The sequence below is a fragment of the Dermacentor silvarum genome, chromosome 5 (genome assembly GCF_013339745.2).
Source record: "Dermacentor silvarum isolate Dsil-2018 chromosome 5, BIME_Dsil_1.4, whole genome shotgun sequence".
NCBI lineage: Eukaryota > Metazoa > Arthropoda > Arachnida > Ixodida > Ixodidae > Dermacentor > Dermacentor silvarum.
Genome location: NC_051158.1, coordinates 100,426,244 through 100,445,236, shown reverse-complemented (window position 1 = coordinate 100,445,236; position 18,993 = coordinate 100,426,244). Strand labels below are relative to the sequence as shown.

General features: G+C 47.2%; 1 protein-coding gene across 1 annotated transcript in view; it reads right to left on the bottom strand.

Annotated features, from left to right (window-relative positions):
* LOC119454276 (fatty acid synthase-like) overlaps positions 1 to 18,100 on the bottom strand; it is a 51,267-nt gene extending 33,167 nt beyond the window's left edge. The window contains exon 1 of the mRNA XM_037716248.2: positions 17,952 to 18,100. Within this exon, the coding sequence (XP_037572176.1) occupies positions 17,952 to 18,084 (133 nt within the window). The 5' untranslated portion in view covers positions 18,085 to 18,100. The remainder of the gene's footprint in view (positions 1 to 17,951) is intronic.
* Positions 18,101 to 18,993: the final 893 nt, after the last annotated feature.

The following is an 18,993-nucleotide window of genomic DNA, read 5'->3' as shown; positions in this document are numbered from 1 at the left end:
AGCAGTCCATACGAAGAAAAAGTCACACACAGCAACACCGTGCTTCACAGCTAAAACTTGAAACGTCCACGCTGGCAGAACGCACATTTATGGGAACCATATGGTGGCATTGTACTGACGATTCAACTTTCTTTGGGAGAGAGAAAGAAAAACTGAGAGCGAGAGAGAGAGAGAGAGAAGGATAGAGAGAAAGAATTGGAGAAAGAAAGAGAGAAAGAAAGAAAGCGAGATAAAGAAAGAAAGAGAGGGGAATATAACCTATCTACAACCAAGAGACGCAATCAATCGGCGAACTTCGCTGTGTCTTGAGGTGTGCACGGCCTAGTGCAAGCTTTCGCCTCTTTAAGAAAGAAAATTTAGCTTCAACGTTAGTTTTGTTGGACTTGCCAGCGTGCAGCCGAAAGTGGCGGCTTTCAAATGTGCAGGGGCAAAGCCCATATTTCGCTCCCTCCCACCCCACTGGCAAAAGTGGGGGAGGGAGGGGCAAGCGACCCCCCCCCCCCTGCAAATATGCCTATGAAAGGGCATTTCATTCAGTACAGATGCCAGCAGTCAGGGAAGCGTTGCGTAATCAAGGAGTAAAGAAAGCATACGCGAATAGCTTGGCGGATATCTACAAAGAATCGATAGCTACCTCGGTTCTCCATAGGTAGAAAATTACCTATTAAGAATGTGGTCAGGCAAGGAGACAAAATCTCTCCAATGCTATTCACTACATGCTTTGAAGTAATCATGCTAGGAAAGGTTAGGAGTGAAGATCAACGGCGAATATATTAGCAACCATCGGTTTGCAGATGACATTCTCCTGTTGAGCAACACAGGATATGAATTGCAGTAAATGATTCAGGACTTTAGCCGAGTAAGAGCAAGAGTGGGGTTGAACATTGATATTCAGATGTCAAATGTAATACTCAAAAGCCTGGCATGAAAACAAGAATTCATGATCACCAATCGGCCTCTAGAGTCTGTACAAGAGTAAGTTTACCTAGGTCAATATCTCACAAGGTACCTTGGCCATGAGCAAGAAATATACAGAAGAATAAAAATGGGCAGGAGTGCATACGGCAGGCATTACTAAATCCTGACTGGGAACTTACCACGGTCGTTGAAAAGTATACAATGATTTCATTCTACTGGTGTTACCATATGGGCCAACAACTTCGAGGTTAACAAAGCTCGAGAACAAGTTAAGGACGACCGCACAAAGAGCGATGGAACGAAAAATGTTAGGCCTAACACTAACAGACAGGAAGAGAGCGCTGTAGAAACCCGCGAAGGACCACACAGGAAGAGCGGTCGATGAGCAAACATGGCGCTTTAATGGAACAACAGGGACGAAGCGGATGATGATAGCAGATGAGCGAGGAAGAAGTTTCGACAGAGAGAGAGAGAAACGAGAAGGGAAAGGTAGGGAGGTTAACCAAGGACGTGCCCGGTTGGCTACCCTACGCTTGGGGAGAGGGAAAGGGGAAGAATAGATAAGGAGCGAGAATACGAAAAAAAACACATAAGGAGTCAGTTATTCACACAGTCAGTCGCAGAGGAAGGTCCACTGTCACAAGCGCTCATATAGTCCAGTCTCCTTCAAGAACTGAAGAAGAGCTTTTGTGGCCTTTCGCATGCAGGAATGCGTAGGCCATGGTCCTAGAATCTTTTCCTCTGACAGCACTCTGCTATCTAACATGCTGAGTTGAGTTTGAAGAATCCGTCGTTGAGCGTCAAAAGCTGGGCAATGACACAGAAGGTGCTCTAGAGTTTCATCGCAGCCGCACAAATTGCATGCTGCACTGTTAGCCATTCCTATTAGGAATGAATAGGAATTTGTAAATGCGACGCCCAACCACACGCGACACAGTAAAGTTGCTTCACCACGGGAGAGTCCAGGTGGCAGGCGAAGTCGCAATTTAGGGTCGAGAGAATGCAAGCGTGAGTTGCTGAAACCTGGTGAATTCCATCTTTGAAGTGTGATGTGGCGAGCAAGTGATTGAAGTTGCCGCGCAGCGTCCGTTCTTGAGAGTGGTATAGGCACTCGCTGATGTTTTTGATGAGCCGAGCGAGCAGCTTCATCGGCGCTGTCGTTGCCAACAATTCCGCAGTGGCTCGGCAACCACTGAAATACGATGTCATGTCCTTTCTCAATCACATGGTGATGAGCTTGTCTTATTTCGTACACTAGCTGTTCGTGTAACCCGTGACGTAGGGCAAACTGCAGAGTTTGTAGGGCTGCTTTCGAATCGCAGAAAATGGCCCAGCGATTTGGTGGTTGCTGGAGCACGTAATGGATTGCACCTTGAAGAGCCGCAAGTTCTGCTGCTGTCGACGTGGTGTTGTGAGAGTACTTAAATTGCAAAGAGACGGCGTCCGATGGAACCACCACTGCTCCGGTTGAACTGTTGGAATTAGTGGAACCGTCCGTGTACATATGTATTCGGTCAAGATAAGACTCGTGTAGGCAAAGCAGGGACAACTGCTTCAGGGCTAAGGGTGACAGGTCTGATTTCTTAGCAATCCCAGGAACTGAGAGGCACACGCGAATTTGACGGAGACACCACAATGCCGATGTTGGGCGTTTTGCAGGCTTGAAGCCAGAAGGTATCGACTCGTGTTGTCTCGTCACAATACTACAGTATGTAGCCTGTGGTCGTCGCGCTGGCAAACTGGCTAAATGGTGGGATGGTAGTCGTGAAAGGTGTCGAATGTGCGCTCTTAGCGTCTCTGCGACGATATGGGTGGTGATCGGATGCTCCTGTGCAATGACAATCGTCGCAGCTGTCGAAGAACATCTCGGGAGGCCAAGACATGTCCGAAGTGCTTGGGCTTGTACGCTCTGTAGTGCAAGGAGATTAGTCTTGCATGTGTTCGACAAGACTGGAAGACTGTAGCGAAGAAATCCGAGAAATAGTGCCGTGTAGAGCTGTAACATAGAGCGCACGGATGGTCCCCACGATTTTCCAGCTATGAACTTAAACATATTCTCAATACAAATGAGTTTTTTCTTCATGTTGGAGACATGGGGACTCCAGGTGAGGTCTCGATCCACAATAACGCCTAAAAACCTGTGAGATTTCTTATATGCAATTGAGTGGCCCTCGATGCGCACTGGGTAGAAATACATCGGTTTTCGTGTAAATGCCACTAGTGCACATTTTTCCGTAGATATTGTCAGACCTTGTCGGCGAAGGTATGCCACTGTCAGGGTTGCTGCTTTTTGTACTCTAGCGCGCACTTGTGGCCGTGTCACGCCGGACGCCCAGATGCAAATATCATCTGCGTAGAGCGAGACATTGGCGGTCTGTGGTAGCGCTTCGGTAAGCCCCACTAGAACGAGGTTGAAAAGAGTCGGACTCAACACTCCGCCTTGTGGGACACCACGACTGGAAATATATCTAGTTGTCGGGCCATCTTCTGTAAGAACAAACACTGATCTCCTTGAGAGATAGCTCCTAATCCATCTAAAAACGTGGCCTCCAAGTTCTGCAGCCTCAAGAGCTTGGAGAATGACTTCGTGGGTTACGTTGTCGTAGGCACCTTTTACGTCTAAGAAGAGTGCCACAGAGAGACGCTTCATAGCTTTTTGTTACTGCACGGAGGTAACAAGATCAATGACGTTGTCTATTGAAGACCGTCCACGTCGAAAACCAGCCATAGCATCAGGGTAGATGTTATAGTATTCAAGGTACCACTCCAGACGTGTCAGCAACATCCTCTCCATGACCTTACCGATGCAACTCGCAAGTGCAATCGGTCGGTACGATGTAAGGTCCAGCGGCGACTTTCCAGGCTTCAGTAGAGGCACCAATCGGCTGCACTTCCACTCATCGAGGACTATGCCGTCATGCCAAGACTTATTGAAGATATCCAGCAAACAGCATTGCGCTGTTGAACCCAAGTGTCTTAAGGCAGCGTAGGTCACCCCATCGGGACCGGGTGATGACGACCGCCTGCACATAGCCAAAGCCGCTTGCATTTCTTCCATAGTAAAAGGCACTTCCATACTTTGATCTCTCGCGACAGGACGTCATGTAGCGAGAGGTCCATCAGTGGAACGATGTCACCAGTAACCTTTGCACAAAAATCACCAGCGACTTCAAGCTCTGGTCGGCTTTGATGTAGAGCGAGTGCTGTGAAGGGACGACGTTGTTGTGGAAGTGATCGAAGACCCTGAAGAGTTCTCCACACGGGGGATAACGGCTTGCGAGGATCCAGGGAATCGCAGAAGCTCTTCCATCGTCGGTCCTGAAGTTTGTTCATCTCACGCTGAATTTTCTTCTGAATGCGTCGGGCTTCCCTCAAGTCATAAATAGACTTAGTACGCCTATATCGTCTCTCGGCCCGCCGGCGTATCGCACGAAGCCTCTCCAGTTCTTTGTCGAAATCTGTGCGTCTTGTCGATGGTGTATACGTCCGCGTAGAAGCCTGCAGCGCTTGTATGATAATGTCTTCAAGGGGCTCGGGATGTTCCTGTCTGCACTTGTCCTCGATCGAAAGTTGGTATGCTTGCCAGTCAGTCTGTCTTGACAGCATAGGCGAACTAGAACTGTCAAAGCCTCTGACATTAATGTAGGTAGGCATATGGTCACTGCCATGAGTTTCAATGTCTGTGAACCACTGAACTTTAGAATGTAAACTATGAGACACTAATGTCAAGTCCAAACAGCTACTGTAAGTCGCCCCTCGGAGATAAGTCGGACTGCCATCGTTCAAAACTCTCAGTCCGTGCTCGGCAGCGAGATCAACTAGACTCGTGCCTCGTTGATTAGTCCTGAAGCTTCCCCAAAGTGGATGATGGGCGTTAAAGTCACCCATGATTATCCAAGGACCTGGAGTTTTCATGAGTATGTCGTTTAGTCTCTGACGATCAAGTCGACGTGATGGTGATAGGTAGGCGCCTATTAGTGTGAAGGAAGCCTTCTTCTTTTTGACATGGAGACATACGTAATGATTGTCGTCGTGAGGCTGCACTTTTTGTTGAACATATGTGAGCTCCTTGCGAATATACACAACTTGACTTCGTTCAACACATGATGAAGAAACAAATGACTCGTAACCCGACAGTCGAATTGTTCTTGAAAAATGGGGTTCACAAATGATGATAATCGGGAACTTGTTCTCAAAAACATAGTGCCGAAATTCAGACATCCGTGACTGCAGACCTCTGGCATTCCATTGAAATATGGAAGCGCACTTGACTTGTTCCCGGAAAGGTCGCAGTGGTTGTGGATGGCAAGCCATCTTGTTACTGTAGACCTGCAAGTACTGGTGCAAGGGTACGTTGAAAGTTTCGACAGACTCCCCGTTGAAAGTTTCGACAGACTCCCCGCTGCGACACGAAGGGTTATTTTCGTGTCCTTGGCAAAGAGACAGTCCACTTACACCATTTAAAACAATTATAAAGTTCCAGCGGGCCAGATAATGTGAAGGAAAGATAACACGGGCGGCGTTGTTTAATAATTCGTGTAAATTCGCCTTGTGATCCGTATCCACCAGGACCTGTGCCTGTGCCTGGTGTTCTTGTTATGTTACCGAATGGGCAGTTGTACTGCGTTTCGTAGTGCCAGTTCTTGCGTGCACACGTAGTGGTGTTAGACGACGTTGCTCAACGTTGAACATCAGTAGCTGACGCTTAGCATTCTGTGGTCGTTGCTTGATCTTTCTTGAACCCGCGTGGACGCCGTCAAGAGAAGCACAGCCTCGGCAAAGCAATCGGAGATACGGACACCTTGTTCCGTCTTTGCAGTACTTTGATTTTGCGCAGATGATATCCGGTCTCAGATGCATCGTTGCCCTTGCTTTTCTGGATATCTGCGGCAGTAGTAGTCTCAATTGCCGGACATTGGTTGTTTGCGCTATGTAGGATTTTTTGAGAGTGCAGCAGTTAGTTCTGACAGCGGGAGACAGGGCAGTGACGAGGCGCTCTCCTAGGTTGTTTGCACATGGACGATGGGCGGCCTGTTGTCGGCACCTGTACAGGCTGGAATTCATTTCGCTTTGGTTCATGCATGAGGCTTCGTGGTCAATAATACGCGTACAATCAGTTTGCGTTCCCTTGCCTGGAAGCAACCGTGATTCTTGGGTGAAAATGAGGTCTTCGTGGACTCCTGGACTGTTTAGCAGATACGTTGTCGAACTGCATGTTGCTATTTGAACCGTTCGCATGTCCTGCACACTATACAAATGCTCTTTCGGTATTCCTGTGGCTATAGGAGCTACTTCTTGTTCATCCTTGTGCTTTCGGCGCGTCTCTAAAGTCCAAGACGATGAAACCACTGGATAGCTGTCTTCGGTTGCGTCATACACGTCTCTAACCATGTTACCATCGGTTTTAGACACAATTTAGTCTACAGTACATACTTCCATGCCATTGAAGATTTCTGTCTTTATGTTGTCCTTTCGTTTACCTTCTTCACTTCAAAGCAGCCATGTCTTGTAGCTTGGGTCTTACAAGGTTTTCCCGGTTGTACATTTTGCAACGCTTCAAGGCACAAGAGTAATAAGATACTCATTGCGCTTTCAGAGATCTGAGAGACGTTTCCACTGTTTAGACACTGTCTCATCTCCATAGAATGGCTGAGTTTAGACTTCAGCGTCACCAATTTATCCATGTACTCTACCTGAGCAGTATATTTTTCATATATGTCATCCTCAGACATCAGTACTTCGATCTTTTCGTCTAGAAAACGAAGCTTCTCCTGAAACATTTCGTGCCGCTGCTCATGAGGTGAAGTTGGGCCGTTGTGGTCTCCGTGAGGGCGGTGTCGAAATCGTCGAAAATGAAGCTTACCATTGTTCTGATACCTTCCCTATCCATGATCAGCTCGGCCTCCTTGTAAAAGGCGACTCTCGGTGGGTGGATGAGGGCCATCGGTAGCGTTGACTCCGCTCTTCCCGGGAAAATCAATGCGTGGGCTCGTCGTCAGTTGGTCGTGGGGGTTGTTCGGTCGTTGATTAATACAGCTCCCGGGTTTCACGGCACCGTTTTAAAGAAACCGGCGAAGGACCACGCCGGAAGAGCGGTCGATGAGGAAACAAGGCGTTTTAATGGAACAACAGTGACGAAAATGATGATGATAGCCGATGATCGAGACAAGTTTCTAGAAGCGGTGTGGATCACAGCGCAAACGGGGATAACTGATATTCTAGTTGTCATTAGGAGAAAAAAAATGAAGCTGGACAGTTCACATAATACGTAGAGTAGATAACAGGTGGAATATTGGAGTTACGGAATAGATGCCGAGGGAATTGATCAACTAGGTTCAGAAAATCTGTGGCAACAAGGTTTTGATCTAATGGAGGGCACAGTAAGCAGGGTCGTATACGTTTTTTAGACAGTAAAAAACGAGTATCACTGTTTCTAGGGCGATGTGAAGTTGCAACACCTCGTAGGGAAAAAAAAAACTTGTGCAATAATAGCAACGCTACTATCTGATATGTGTCGCCCTCATGGTCGCTTCTAAGAACAAAAGAGTTATTTTAAATGTTCCTGTTTTATGTGGCCACGGAGTAGATTGAGGTTGAAATTCATGGAGTAGTTCAGTTGCCTCCTCTGTTGTGTGTTATTTTCGTAGCATTCCACTGCATAATTTCTTTAGTCATCGTAAATTAAAATTATAGTGTATAAAAAGTGTGTTTAGGTTGGCGAATCTTTCTTTGGCACAGTATATCACGGAAGGTTTTCCTTTCCGCCACATCCAAGAGAGCCACCGATCCTTCAATGCTGGCAGCTCGAAAGAACACGGAACAATCTCTATCGTCTCCTCCGGTGCAACAGTGCTTTGACAAGAGGGTACTAGACTCTTATCGACCGGTTTCTCAGCTAGTTTTTTGCCCTCAGTCCGCGATTCACCAGCGATGACCCTGAGAGCACCTGGTCACTGCTTGTCAGGGGCCTGGGGCGGATTAAGATCAGCCAAGCTGTATTGGCAAGAAGTCGTAGCCACGTGCTGCTCCGCCAACAGCTGAAAATCGGCGAGCTGCGATGGCATGCGATGCACCTAAACACACAGCATGCTTCATGGGTGCTTCTGGGAAACTGACATTTTCACGAACTTTTAACTCAATTATTTGTTTTTCTTTCTGAAGCGTGTTGGGCATAATCTGGAAAATGCTGCACATAACCCTTTGCTCATTTCGTGTCGTCATTCTTGCAGTGTTCTCAAGAAGGATAATCTCCACAATGCCGACAGGTGCCTTTGCCATGAGAAGACTGTGTGCCATAGGTATTCCTTTCCCACTTGAATCAGCGCCTAGGGTTAGGAATGCAAGGGCGGATGTGGCATCCATGGCAATCAGCTTTAAGATTATGATGAAGTATCGTTGAGTTAAATGAGAGCATGGTGTGTGTGGTCTTTATTTCCTCGTTTGCCCGACAAATGGTCATATGACGCACAGCTGTGACGCCTCGTTCCTTCAAGCCCTCCAGGAGATTAGAATGTATTTATTTCATTAGTTGTCTGTCAGATGTCCCTTCTTGTGAACTGTTCAAGCTGTGATGAGGGGTCGTGGTTACACTTGTGTCTGCAATTTTGTTTTCCTTCAGTAGACGTTCACTCTGGGCCTTTTTTCGGACGTCAACGAGAAGGTTATGATAGTGAGGAAGCAGCGGGCACTTGAAATATGCTCGTTCGCCCACACTTGCAAAAGGACATACACAGGCGCCTGTGTAGACCCTTTCTTATGTGCAACCTGCTTCATCAATAGCCCATCTGTATCTATTACAAAGAATCAAAGGTAAGAATGAATCTTGAGAACAAGTTAAGGACCGCGCAAAGAGCGATGGAGCGAAAATTGCTATGCCTAACGTTAAGAGAGAGGAAGTGAGCGGTGTGGATCAGAGAGAAAACGGGGATGGCCGATATTCTAGTTGACATTAAGAGGAAAAAATGGAGCTGGGCGGGCTATGTAATGCATTAGAATTACAGAATGGATACAAAGAGACGAGAAGCCCATTCAAGGATGGAAGAAAACTAGGTTCGGTGATAAAGTTAGGAAATTTGCAGGCGCAAGTTGGATCAGCTAGCGCAAGACAGGGGTAATTGGAGATCGCCAGGAGAGGCCTTCGTCCTGCAGTGGACATAAAGATAGGCTGATGATGATGATTACCAAATAAAGAAGTCTGCTAAAGATAGCTTCGCCGCATTATAATCGCTAGCTCTGACGCTCTCGAGGCATTCTGTAAGCAAGGAATGTCATCTTGACTGCTCTCTTCGGTTGAATGTTCAATAGCAATGCTTCGATTGGTCGGATTGGTGCTTTGAGATTTACTGCTTCGGTGAATGCCCGTTTCGAGGATCCATCTCAATTTGAGAAGGAAGGAAAATCACTCAAACGGAATGTATGACCATAGGGATGCTTAAAGTTGTCCTCTGAAATTCACTATTCTATCAGTCATCTAGGTCCAGGAGCCTGGCACCTACACACGCCACAGGGATGGGCCGTCGGCCGAGGGTTGTGGTGTGACCACTTCTCTGACCGCCACCGTTCATGCTTTCTCTCCCTGAACTTTTAGAGCTTTCAACGCGGTTGGGGACACCTGCGGTGTAGCGGCTTAGAGTATGTGGTAGCACGCGCCGGTGTGTGTAACAGTGTGTACTAGCCAAATATACGGCCTTCTAATGTGGCCACATTGGCTCCGCCAGAGGCCTGTCTCATAAAGCGTCGAAGCTTTGAATGTTGCACAAGTAGAATGATTCATACAGGGCAGCAGATACATGAAGTGCAGTTATTTGCCACAAATTAGGTGCCAGCTGATTTTCCGGCATTGCATTCACCTTTTGTGCGGCCGGTCACTTTGTATTCTGGTTAACATAATATTTCAGGAGCTGCTACGCACTGAGCGCATTGCCTAAGCAACAGCACGGTTTCCGCAAAAGATACTCATGTGACACTCAGCTTGCTGGTTTTGCACACGACTTGCACATCGGCACTGGATTCTGGTTTCCAAGTTGATGCCATCTTTCTGGATTATTCAAAAGCTTTCGATCGCGTTCCCCATCACAGGCTCATACTAAAATTAACCCAGCTTAACATACACCCTGATATTATCTCGTGGATTAAAGAATTCCTGTCACACAGAACACAGTACACAGTCGTTATTAACTCTCATTCTACTTATGTGAACGTAACCTCAGGTGTCCCTCAGGGTAGCGTTTTAGGCCCAATACTTTTTCTAATTTATATTAATGACTTGCCTAATAATGTGTCCTCCCGTATTAGACTATTCGCCGATGATTGCGTGCTATACCGTAATATATCCAGTAATACCGATCGTGAACTCCTTCAATCCGACCTTGACAGTATTAATACTTGGTGTTCTACATGGTTAATGTCACTGAATGAATCCAAAACTAAATTAATGTCATTTACTCAACGTAGTGCCCGTATACCAACATCGTACGCTTTAAATAATGTCGAAATAGAACTTGCTACTACTTATAAATACTTGGGTATCCACTTTCAATCAGATCTTGCGTGGCATTATCATACTGACGTCATTCTTGCTGCAGCTAATCGTTCACTCGGTTTTATCAAACATTCTCTAAAAAATGCCCCTCCACATATAAGAAAGCTCGCTTATGTAACACTGGTTCGTCCGAAAATTGAATACGCTTCAGCTATTTGGGAACCACTTCAAGCCTATCTTATTCAGAATATCGAATCCCTGTAAAACCGTGCTGTGCGCTTCATTTTCTCAGATTATTCACGTCATTCGAGCATCACTGCACTAAGAGATCGCGCCGAATTGGAAAGCTTATCGTATCGTCGCCAAGCAGCCCGCCTTTCGCTTTTTCATAAACTTTATCATCATCCAATCCTTTCTGGCGATTTATTTCAAGCGCCTGCAGTCACTTTCCCTCGCCGCGATCATCAGTATAAAGTAAAACGACCCACATGTCACACTCATCACTTTGCTAATTCGTTCATACCACGCACTATCATTGAGTGGAACCACCTACCATCGCATGTAGCTACTGAGACTAACATAGCAAAATTTCAGGAGCTGCCACGCACTGAGCGCATTGCTTAAACGGACTGCCCGACCTAATCGATTTATTTTTTTTCCTGTGCCAGTTCGTAGCCATTTTTCACTTGGAATATCGCATCTGTATTCTTTTTATGAGTTTTTTGTGAATTTTAGCAAGCGCTCTGTATTTTCTGTATTGTAAGTTTGTGTATTCTTGTTGTCACCTTGTAGCTGACTAATATGCTATGTTTTTTTTTCTAATTGCTGTGAATTTCCAATTATAATATATTATGGCTTTGCATATATATTCTCTTTTGTCTTTGTTCTTGTTTTCCTATTCCACGCACCCACTGTATTTATTTCTTTTAGCTATTCACTTACCCGCTGTATATCAGACAATGTTCATGATCGCGTTTCTTTTTCTTTTTTTTCACTCACTATGTTATTATTCACATGTCACTGCAATATGTCCCCCTATGTAATACCCTCTTTGAGGGCCTTTAGGGGTATTTTGAATAATAAATAAATAAATAAATAAATAAATAAATAAATAAATAAATAAATAAATAAATTAGCACAAGAATGCATGTTCAACGTATATGAAAATTTCAGTAGCCCCACTACAGGCGAAGTCTCTTTAATTAGGACCACCTTTTCCCTAACGAACAAATTGTGAAGGAGCCTGTGGAGCTCCTGCTACTCGTGGCGGTCTGTTCCCGTCCCGGTTGAGTCTTTTGTGGTAGTTATCCTTACTTCATTGAAAACATTAGTTACGTGTAACCTTGATGTCCATTTTGTTTCTACGCGACAAATAGGCAGCCGTGTTGTGGTCCATGAATCCCGATGGGCTATTCTGGTGGTTGGTTGGTGATGAAAACCATCACCATGCAGATGCAGTCAAGTTCAGCAAAGTTATATAGAATGAATATAAATAACAATATTGCTGCGCACTCATTAATAAAGGATGCGTAAACCAAGATGTGCGGTAAGATTTCACTTACCTGGAGCTTTATACAGCTGGGGAAACGCTTACGTATCCTAGCCACTAGGTATACAGGGTGTTTCAGTTAACTTGGGCCCAGCATAAAAATATGCAAAAGATACGAAGCTGGATAGAACCAAGGTAATGTCGTTTGCCGTCGCTTGGAGATGAGTGAAATAACTTTTATTAGAGGCCCGGCGAGGACGTGAACTCGGCTAGCTCACGTCCGGAGGACGCACCCGGCTAGTCCCACGTCGGGACCGGCAGGTCTAGCCCACCGTCGCGGGCACGCCGGACAGCCAGGATTTGCTTGTCTGAGCGGCGCTACGCAGTAGCGAGTCCCACTCATCCTTGCTGAACTTGGGGTACCTCGACCCGTACTCCGAGAGCATGTGTGCTAGAGTGGAGGTCTGCCCGCAGGACGGGCAGGCATCGTCGCGATGTACGTCTGGGTAAACTTCGTGCAGAACTGCCAGACACGGATATGTGCCGGTCTGTAAAAGTGTAAGCGAAACAGCTTGCGCCCTATTTAATTTGGGGTGAGGGGGTGGAAAGACCCTTCTAGACATGTAGAAGAATTTTGTAACCTCGTTGTGAGTAGCGGGTGCATTCGTGTGACCAGTAGGGGGGAGGGGTGTCGGCTATCCTTACAGAGGAAGCGCGGTCGGCGAGGTCGCGCGCAGCCCCGTGAGCCGACTCATTAAGGTTCGGGGGAGCACCCTCGACCGACCCTACGTGAGCGGAAAACCAGTGAATTGAATGATGCGTGAGGACATCCGGATTGGAGACGCTAAGAAGACGAGCAGCTTGCTCGGCGATGCGACCCTTCTGAAAAGCCCTAACTGCCGTTTCCGAATCGCTATAGATCTCAGACCCACGACCGTCTAGCAGGGCGAGGGCGATGGCGGCTTGCTCGGCGACTTCGGGGTCTGAAGTGCGAATTGAAGCGCTATTGGAAAGCTTGCCGCTGGAGTCGACTACGACGACGGCAAAGGTCTCTTCATCGCTGTACTCCGCGCCGTCGAAGAAGCGTGCGCTGGTGCCTTGTTGCTTGATCTGTTTGAGAATCGCTACCGCTCTCGCCTTGCGTCTGCCCTCGTTGTGGACGGGATGGACGTTTCGAGGCACGGGGGCCACTTCGAACTTGTCTCGAATGCACCTAGGGATCGGGGTACTGACCCTCGAAGATACCACAGGAGGGTAACCCAGCTCTTCGAGGATGCGTTTACCTGCCGCTGTGGTGGTCAGGCGAGTGAGTTGCGCGCGTTCTTGGGCTTCGGCAATTTCCTCGGCGGTGTTGTTTACCCCCAGCTTGAGGAGATCTTCGGTATGGGTCGTAATGGGCAGCCCGAGAGCCCTTTTGACGACTTTGCGGATGAGAGCATTGAGCTTGTCTCGCTCAGCTCTGAACCAGTTGTGCATAGAAATCGTGTACGTGAAGTGGCATAATACGAATGCGTTCATCAGGCTGAGGAGATTGGCTTCCTTCATGCCTCTGTGTCTGTTTGCGACTTTGCGAACGAGGCGGAAAGCATTGTCCGTCTTTGCGATGATCTTGCGGAGAGCCGTTCCGGTCCCGCCGTTGAATTGTCGCTTGGAGATAGCCAGATTTTTATGTGCATTTCGCCTTATTAGGTAATTAGTCTAAATTAATTAATCAACTTCAAAATTAATATAATTAGGTTAAAAGAGTCAATGAGAAAATTGTAGAGCGACATGAGAAACTCCCGTTACAGCTTTATGTTACTCAATACGTGCTACATGAAAGTGCTGTTACGAGCGTGAAAGATGCCTGCGAATACAAGGCAAATGCCTCGAGCGGCCAGTCGCGCGGCACTTTTGCGTGTATTTGCGCGCTTCTTTCACGCTCGGGATAGATAGGATAGAACAACTTTATTGAAAAATAAAACGCTCAATGAGTGGAGCCAAAACACTTTTATCCAGCACGTATTGTGCAACAGAAAGCTGTATCGGTTTTTTTATGTTGCTCTACAATTTTCTGATTATCACTTTTCATGTAATTAAAATAACTGGGAAGTTGAATAATTTATTAAGCATAATTATACAATTAAGCAGAATGCAAACAGATAATCAGAGTATCTCAAAGCGACGGCAAACAACATTACCTTGGTTCTGTCCAGCTACGTAGCATTTGCATATTTCTAAAGTTTGGCGCAAGTTAACCGAACACTCTGCATACGACTCAAAGGTAAACTGTCAAAGAATCTAGTGCACAACGGAGCGCAGATCACCCACGCTTGGCGTCGTGTCCTGTGAATCTTTTAAACGCTACATTCATTTGTCTTTGAATAAGAAAATCAGGCCATAATAATTAATTATGTCTAAAGCACCTATTTCGTCAATCTTCTGCGCAATAAGTTCAGCAATATTTGGTTTTCAGAAAAAGTACCAGTGTAAGAAGATTCTTTCCCTCCGAGCACTTCAATTGCGATTAGGATTTTTGTCTACTTCTGCCCTTTTCAGCCTATCTATCTATCTATCTATCTATCTATCTATCTATCTCTATCCTCTTATGCCGATGCAGCGGCCCCACCTGCCAAAAAGCTTGGGCTACTGGGTATGTGCTCGTCATCGTGATGCGGTCGTGGCCACTGCATTGCAGTGAATCCAGCTTTACCATCCGACTTCCGTCATGTGGTCGTCGTCATACACGCTTCCTGTCACAGTCCTGGTCACGCCATTGTCCTACTGTTGCCATACCATTGTCCTAATTGCCATCGTGGAGGTTTGGCGGCCGTCATACAGAACGTCGTCCAGAACTTTTCGCACTGTCTTCGTAATACCATCGCTTTCGTTCTCTGTCGTCGTCATTCCAACTTCAAAATTCGACTCTCGTCATGCCATTTTCGTCACACAGTCGTCGTCATAGCATTGTCGTCACGCCGTCGTCATCACAGCCTTCGTCGTTCCACCGACGTGGATACTTCTTTGAAAATTGACGGACTATTGCAATTATGCTGTCGTCATTCAATCGTGCCAAGCCATCGTCGTATATGCCTCATTTTGAGAAAAACGGTACCATGCATCCGTAGTTACATCGTCGTCGTGCCATCGGGTCACGGCATTTTTGTCACTCCAGCCTCTTCATCAGATCACCTTTTCACTATATATGGCTGTGTTCCAATTCTTTCCATCATCGTAGACAGTCTACTTTGACATCTATAAAGACAGCCAGGACAGCTTCGAGGAGCAAAATAGAACGCGTTTCGAGCCGTCTGGAAGGCGATGATGATGATGATTTATTGGCATCCCCTTTGAAACGGGGCGGCGACAAATAGTCACCTAGCCTGCTTGATTCTTCGTCACGTCGCAGAAGACGCTTCTGCGACGTGACGCCACCTCGCGGCGACAAAAAGAAAGTTGAGAAAAGCACACATTAGTTCTGTATTTTAAGTATTTTCGCCTGCGAACCTATGAAAAACATGATGTGACTTACATTAAGGGTATTGAAAAGCGTGTCTACGATTTTGTGTGCGCAGACAACCTTCCCGTCGAGTTTCTAAGTGCCCTGCTCAGTCGCCATCTTGTTTAGACAGGAAAGTAGCCTGCATCGTTCTTGACTTAGATACTGTCTTCGCCATGCTGTCTACTTTGACATCTTCGTCAGAATTGGAACAAGACTTAAGATGGCCGTCGTCCACTTAGCTGTCTATTTAGCCGTCTAAGGCGAGTATTGCAACACACCCTATACATTATATACTGCAACATCAAACTCTCATCATGTCTTCGCCGTCACGCTGTTGTCGTCAAACACTCGTCATCACACCGCTGTCTTCATGCAGTAGTCGACACGCCATCCTCATACCATCGTCATCACTTCAGCAATGTCATCTGACTGCGATCATGGCGGCGTCGTCATATCGCCTTCGCCCGGTCCAACGACATCATTCCTCTTTCGTCATTCTTTCGTAACCATGTTGTCGCCATTCATTCGTGATCATGCCACCGTTCTCATGCCACTGTCCTTGCGTCGTCGTCAGACAGTCGCTGTCATGGATCCGTCGATATAGCGCCAATGTGATCCCAGCGTGGTCGTACCATTGTTGTCGTTGCATCTTCGACATCCGACTCTCAGCATGCCTTCTTCGTAACGCCACTGTCGTCATACCAGTGTCCTCAAGTCGTGGTCACTGTATTTTCGTTATACCATCATCACCAGTTAAGAATCATCATCTCATGGTCGGCACGCCGTCCTCGTCACACCGCCTTTGTTGTTCCATCGACGCCCTTCCTTCATCGTCATTCTCTCGTCGTCACTGTGTCAGCGTCCTTGTCATGCCGCATTGCTCATAGGCGACCCTGTCAAGTGCGTGCCAAAGCAAAGTCGGACGATACAGGAGTATGTCACATAAACCGAAGCAACGGAAGTATCTGAATGACCACTGCAAATGTAAATTAACGTGATTTGAGAAATATGCTGTGTCGCTACGTGTTGCCCGAATTCTAACGCATTACCATCGACAGTCATGAGATGAGTTGTGTTGTAGTTTTCACAGCGAAGCTGTTAAGGGCGAAGTCTTCGCGTCCGGATGAAGAAAAAAAATTCTGATTGGCCGTATGCCGTATGTGCGAGTGAAAGCGCGCGAGGGACGAACCGTTTCACGGGGATCGAAAGCACGGTGGAGAGCAAACGCGACTTCTTCCGTCGCGCCAGAGGCCGTGGGGGGACGGGAGGGAGGGGAGGAAGACGACCTTTAGCTGCGGCACCAAATGCCTATCCTGCGACCGGGTGCAACGGGAACTGGCGACTCAATCTCCAACGCGAAAGGAGGACAGCGGGAAGGCAGCGCAGGAGGGAGGTGTTGCGGCTTCTGCTCTGCGAGCAAGTTGTACTTTGCGCGGCGCCGGGCGGTCGCGCGCACCGTATCTTGAAAGCGATCTGCAACACGGCTCCTACCTTTGTATGCGCTGTGCTTTCGTTGCACAGTTTCCGTTGAAGCAATAGACCGCATGAACCTTCGCTCGCTGCTGCTGGCGCGCTTGCTCACGCCAGCGTTTTGACAGCGATTGTGTGCGGTCACAAAAACAACGCGCACAGCTGTTGTCGACGGCGGCGGCGTTTTGGTCGCGTTCGCACCGAACGCACGCGGCGTTGGTGACGTGTTTATGAAGAACATGCCAACCTTTGCCGTACACCCTATGGCGGTGTACCGTAGCGACCATAAGGCCATGGTGCCTGTGGTCACTAAATAAATGAAGACCACCCGATCATATGTAATTCTCATTATTTAATAGTTTAAGTAATCAATTACACCTTCACATCTTAATATTCATAATTGGAAGTACATCATTACCACCATAGTACAGCTTCGCAGGTCTTCCATCTCCACCCCAGTGGAAGGTCTGAAGGTTTTTAATATCAAACTCAGCATTTTTGAAGGCAAAGTCCTACAGCATGCGGCTGGAGAAATAATGATGTGTTGGAGAAATAATGAGTTTTCGTATGACGCCAGCTATAAGAGTTAACAATTAGGGTCACTGCTCTCTATAAGTGTATGGTCCAGTAACTCAAATGAACAGCACAAAAAGAACATAGGCGCATTGGGAAGGACTTTTTCTTGCCTAAACGTAGACTATGCAAGGCCACCAGTCAATAACATATTGCAGTTAATTCAAATCGATAACACTGGAATCTGTTCAGGTGGTCGCAGAATTACTTGAAGAGTAAACTGCTTGGAAAACCTGAAAAATAAGTTTCCAGCGTCGTAATAATGGACATTGACGCATTACGCAATATTTATGGGAGTAACTCTGTCATGCAGTGTTGCGATTTCTAAGGAGCGCCAGTAAGTCTACAGGAAAATGCTTAAGTACTTGCGATACGTACTTTTGGAAATTTATTCGATAAATTCAGTTTAGACAATACTGTGTGTCATCACAGTTTTTGTTGGAAAAAGAGAGCTTGTCTGAACTTCGTCGTGGCGCTCTAGTTTCTGGTGTTACTTGTGACGTATTGCTTAGTTAATATAAAAAGCTTCTCACACACACCTGGAGGCCAGCGCGAGTCATCCTCGGTGACCATACATTCACCCGCGTACAGCTTCTCCTTGAACTCGACCAGGTGATCCGCTTGGGGGAAGTAGGCCGAGAAGCCGGTGATAACGATATCATCACCCTTCATGATAACCTAGGAAGAAATACTGTCGAGAAAGAGAGAAAACACAGTTAAAATATGCATCCGCAAAAGAGCTTCACTTTTGTGCCGGCTTACGAGAGTCGCAAAAATGTAAAATGTATTGGTGAAGGCGTGAATGCTGCCTCTACAGTGCTAACCTTGAATCTTGAGACAATTGCACTTGAAGCTTCGAATAAGTTTCTCTTATCAACTGGGCGTGTCGACACTGAGTCTTCCACTCAGCAAGTATCGAAGTGCATGAATCAGAATTCATATTGTCGGGTAACAAGTCGGATATGTTGTCTTGCTTAAAAATGCAAAGCGGCGTTGTATTCCGCCAACATAACACGATGTTTTCGGCGACGTTTGTTATTTCCGCCTGGAAGACAACGTAGAAGAATTAGGTAGGAAGAAATGCCCATGCGCTGCTGATAAACTGACCTACTCCAGAAAAGAAGCAGACTAAAGACATAAAAACGAAACCAAAGTAGAGCACTGCACGGGCTCGGGCTTACCCGAAAGCCCGGGCCCGGCCCGGCCCGTGGGCCGGGCCGGCTAGAGGAGTTTTTTCACGGGGATCGGGCCGGGCTCGGGCACGGCGTGTGCTTTTTGACCCGGGCCCGGGCCGGGCTCGGGTTTTTAGACGCGGGCCCGGGCCGGGCTCGGGTTTTTTGACGCGGGCCCGGGCCGACCTCGGGCTTTCTGCGAGTTATTCTCGGGCTTCTCAACTCTGAAAAACATGTATTTTTCGGTCTCGGGCCGGGTTCGGGCCGGTTTCGAGTCGGGCTCGGGCCGGGCTCGGGCTTAAGGTAAAGGGGTGGCGGGCCGGGCCGGGCGGGTAACGTAGAATATTTCCGGGCCCGGGCCGGGCCCGGGCCGCAAAAATCGGCCCGTGCAGTGCTCTAAACCAAAGTT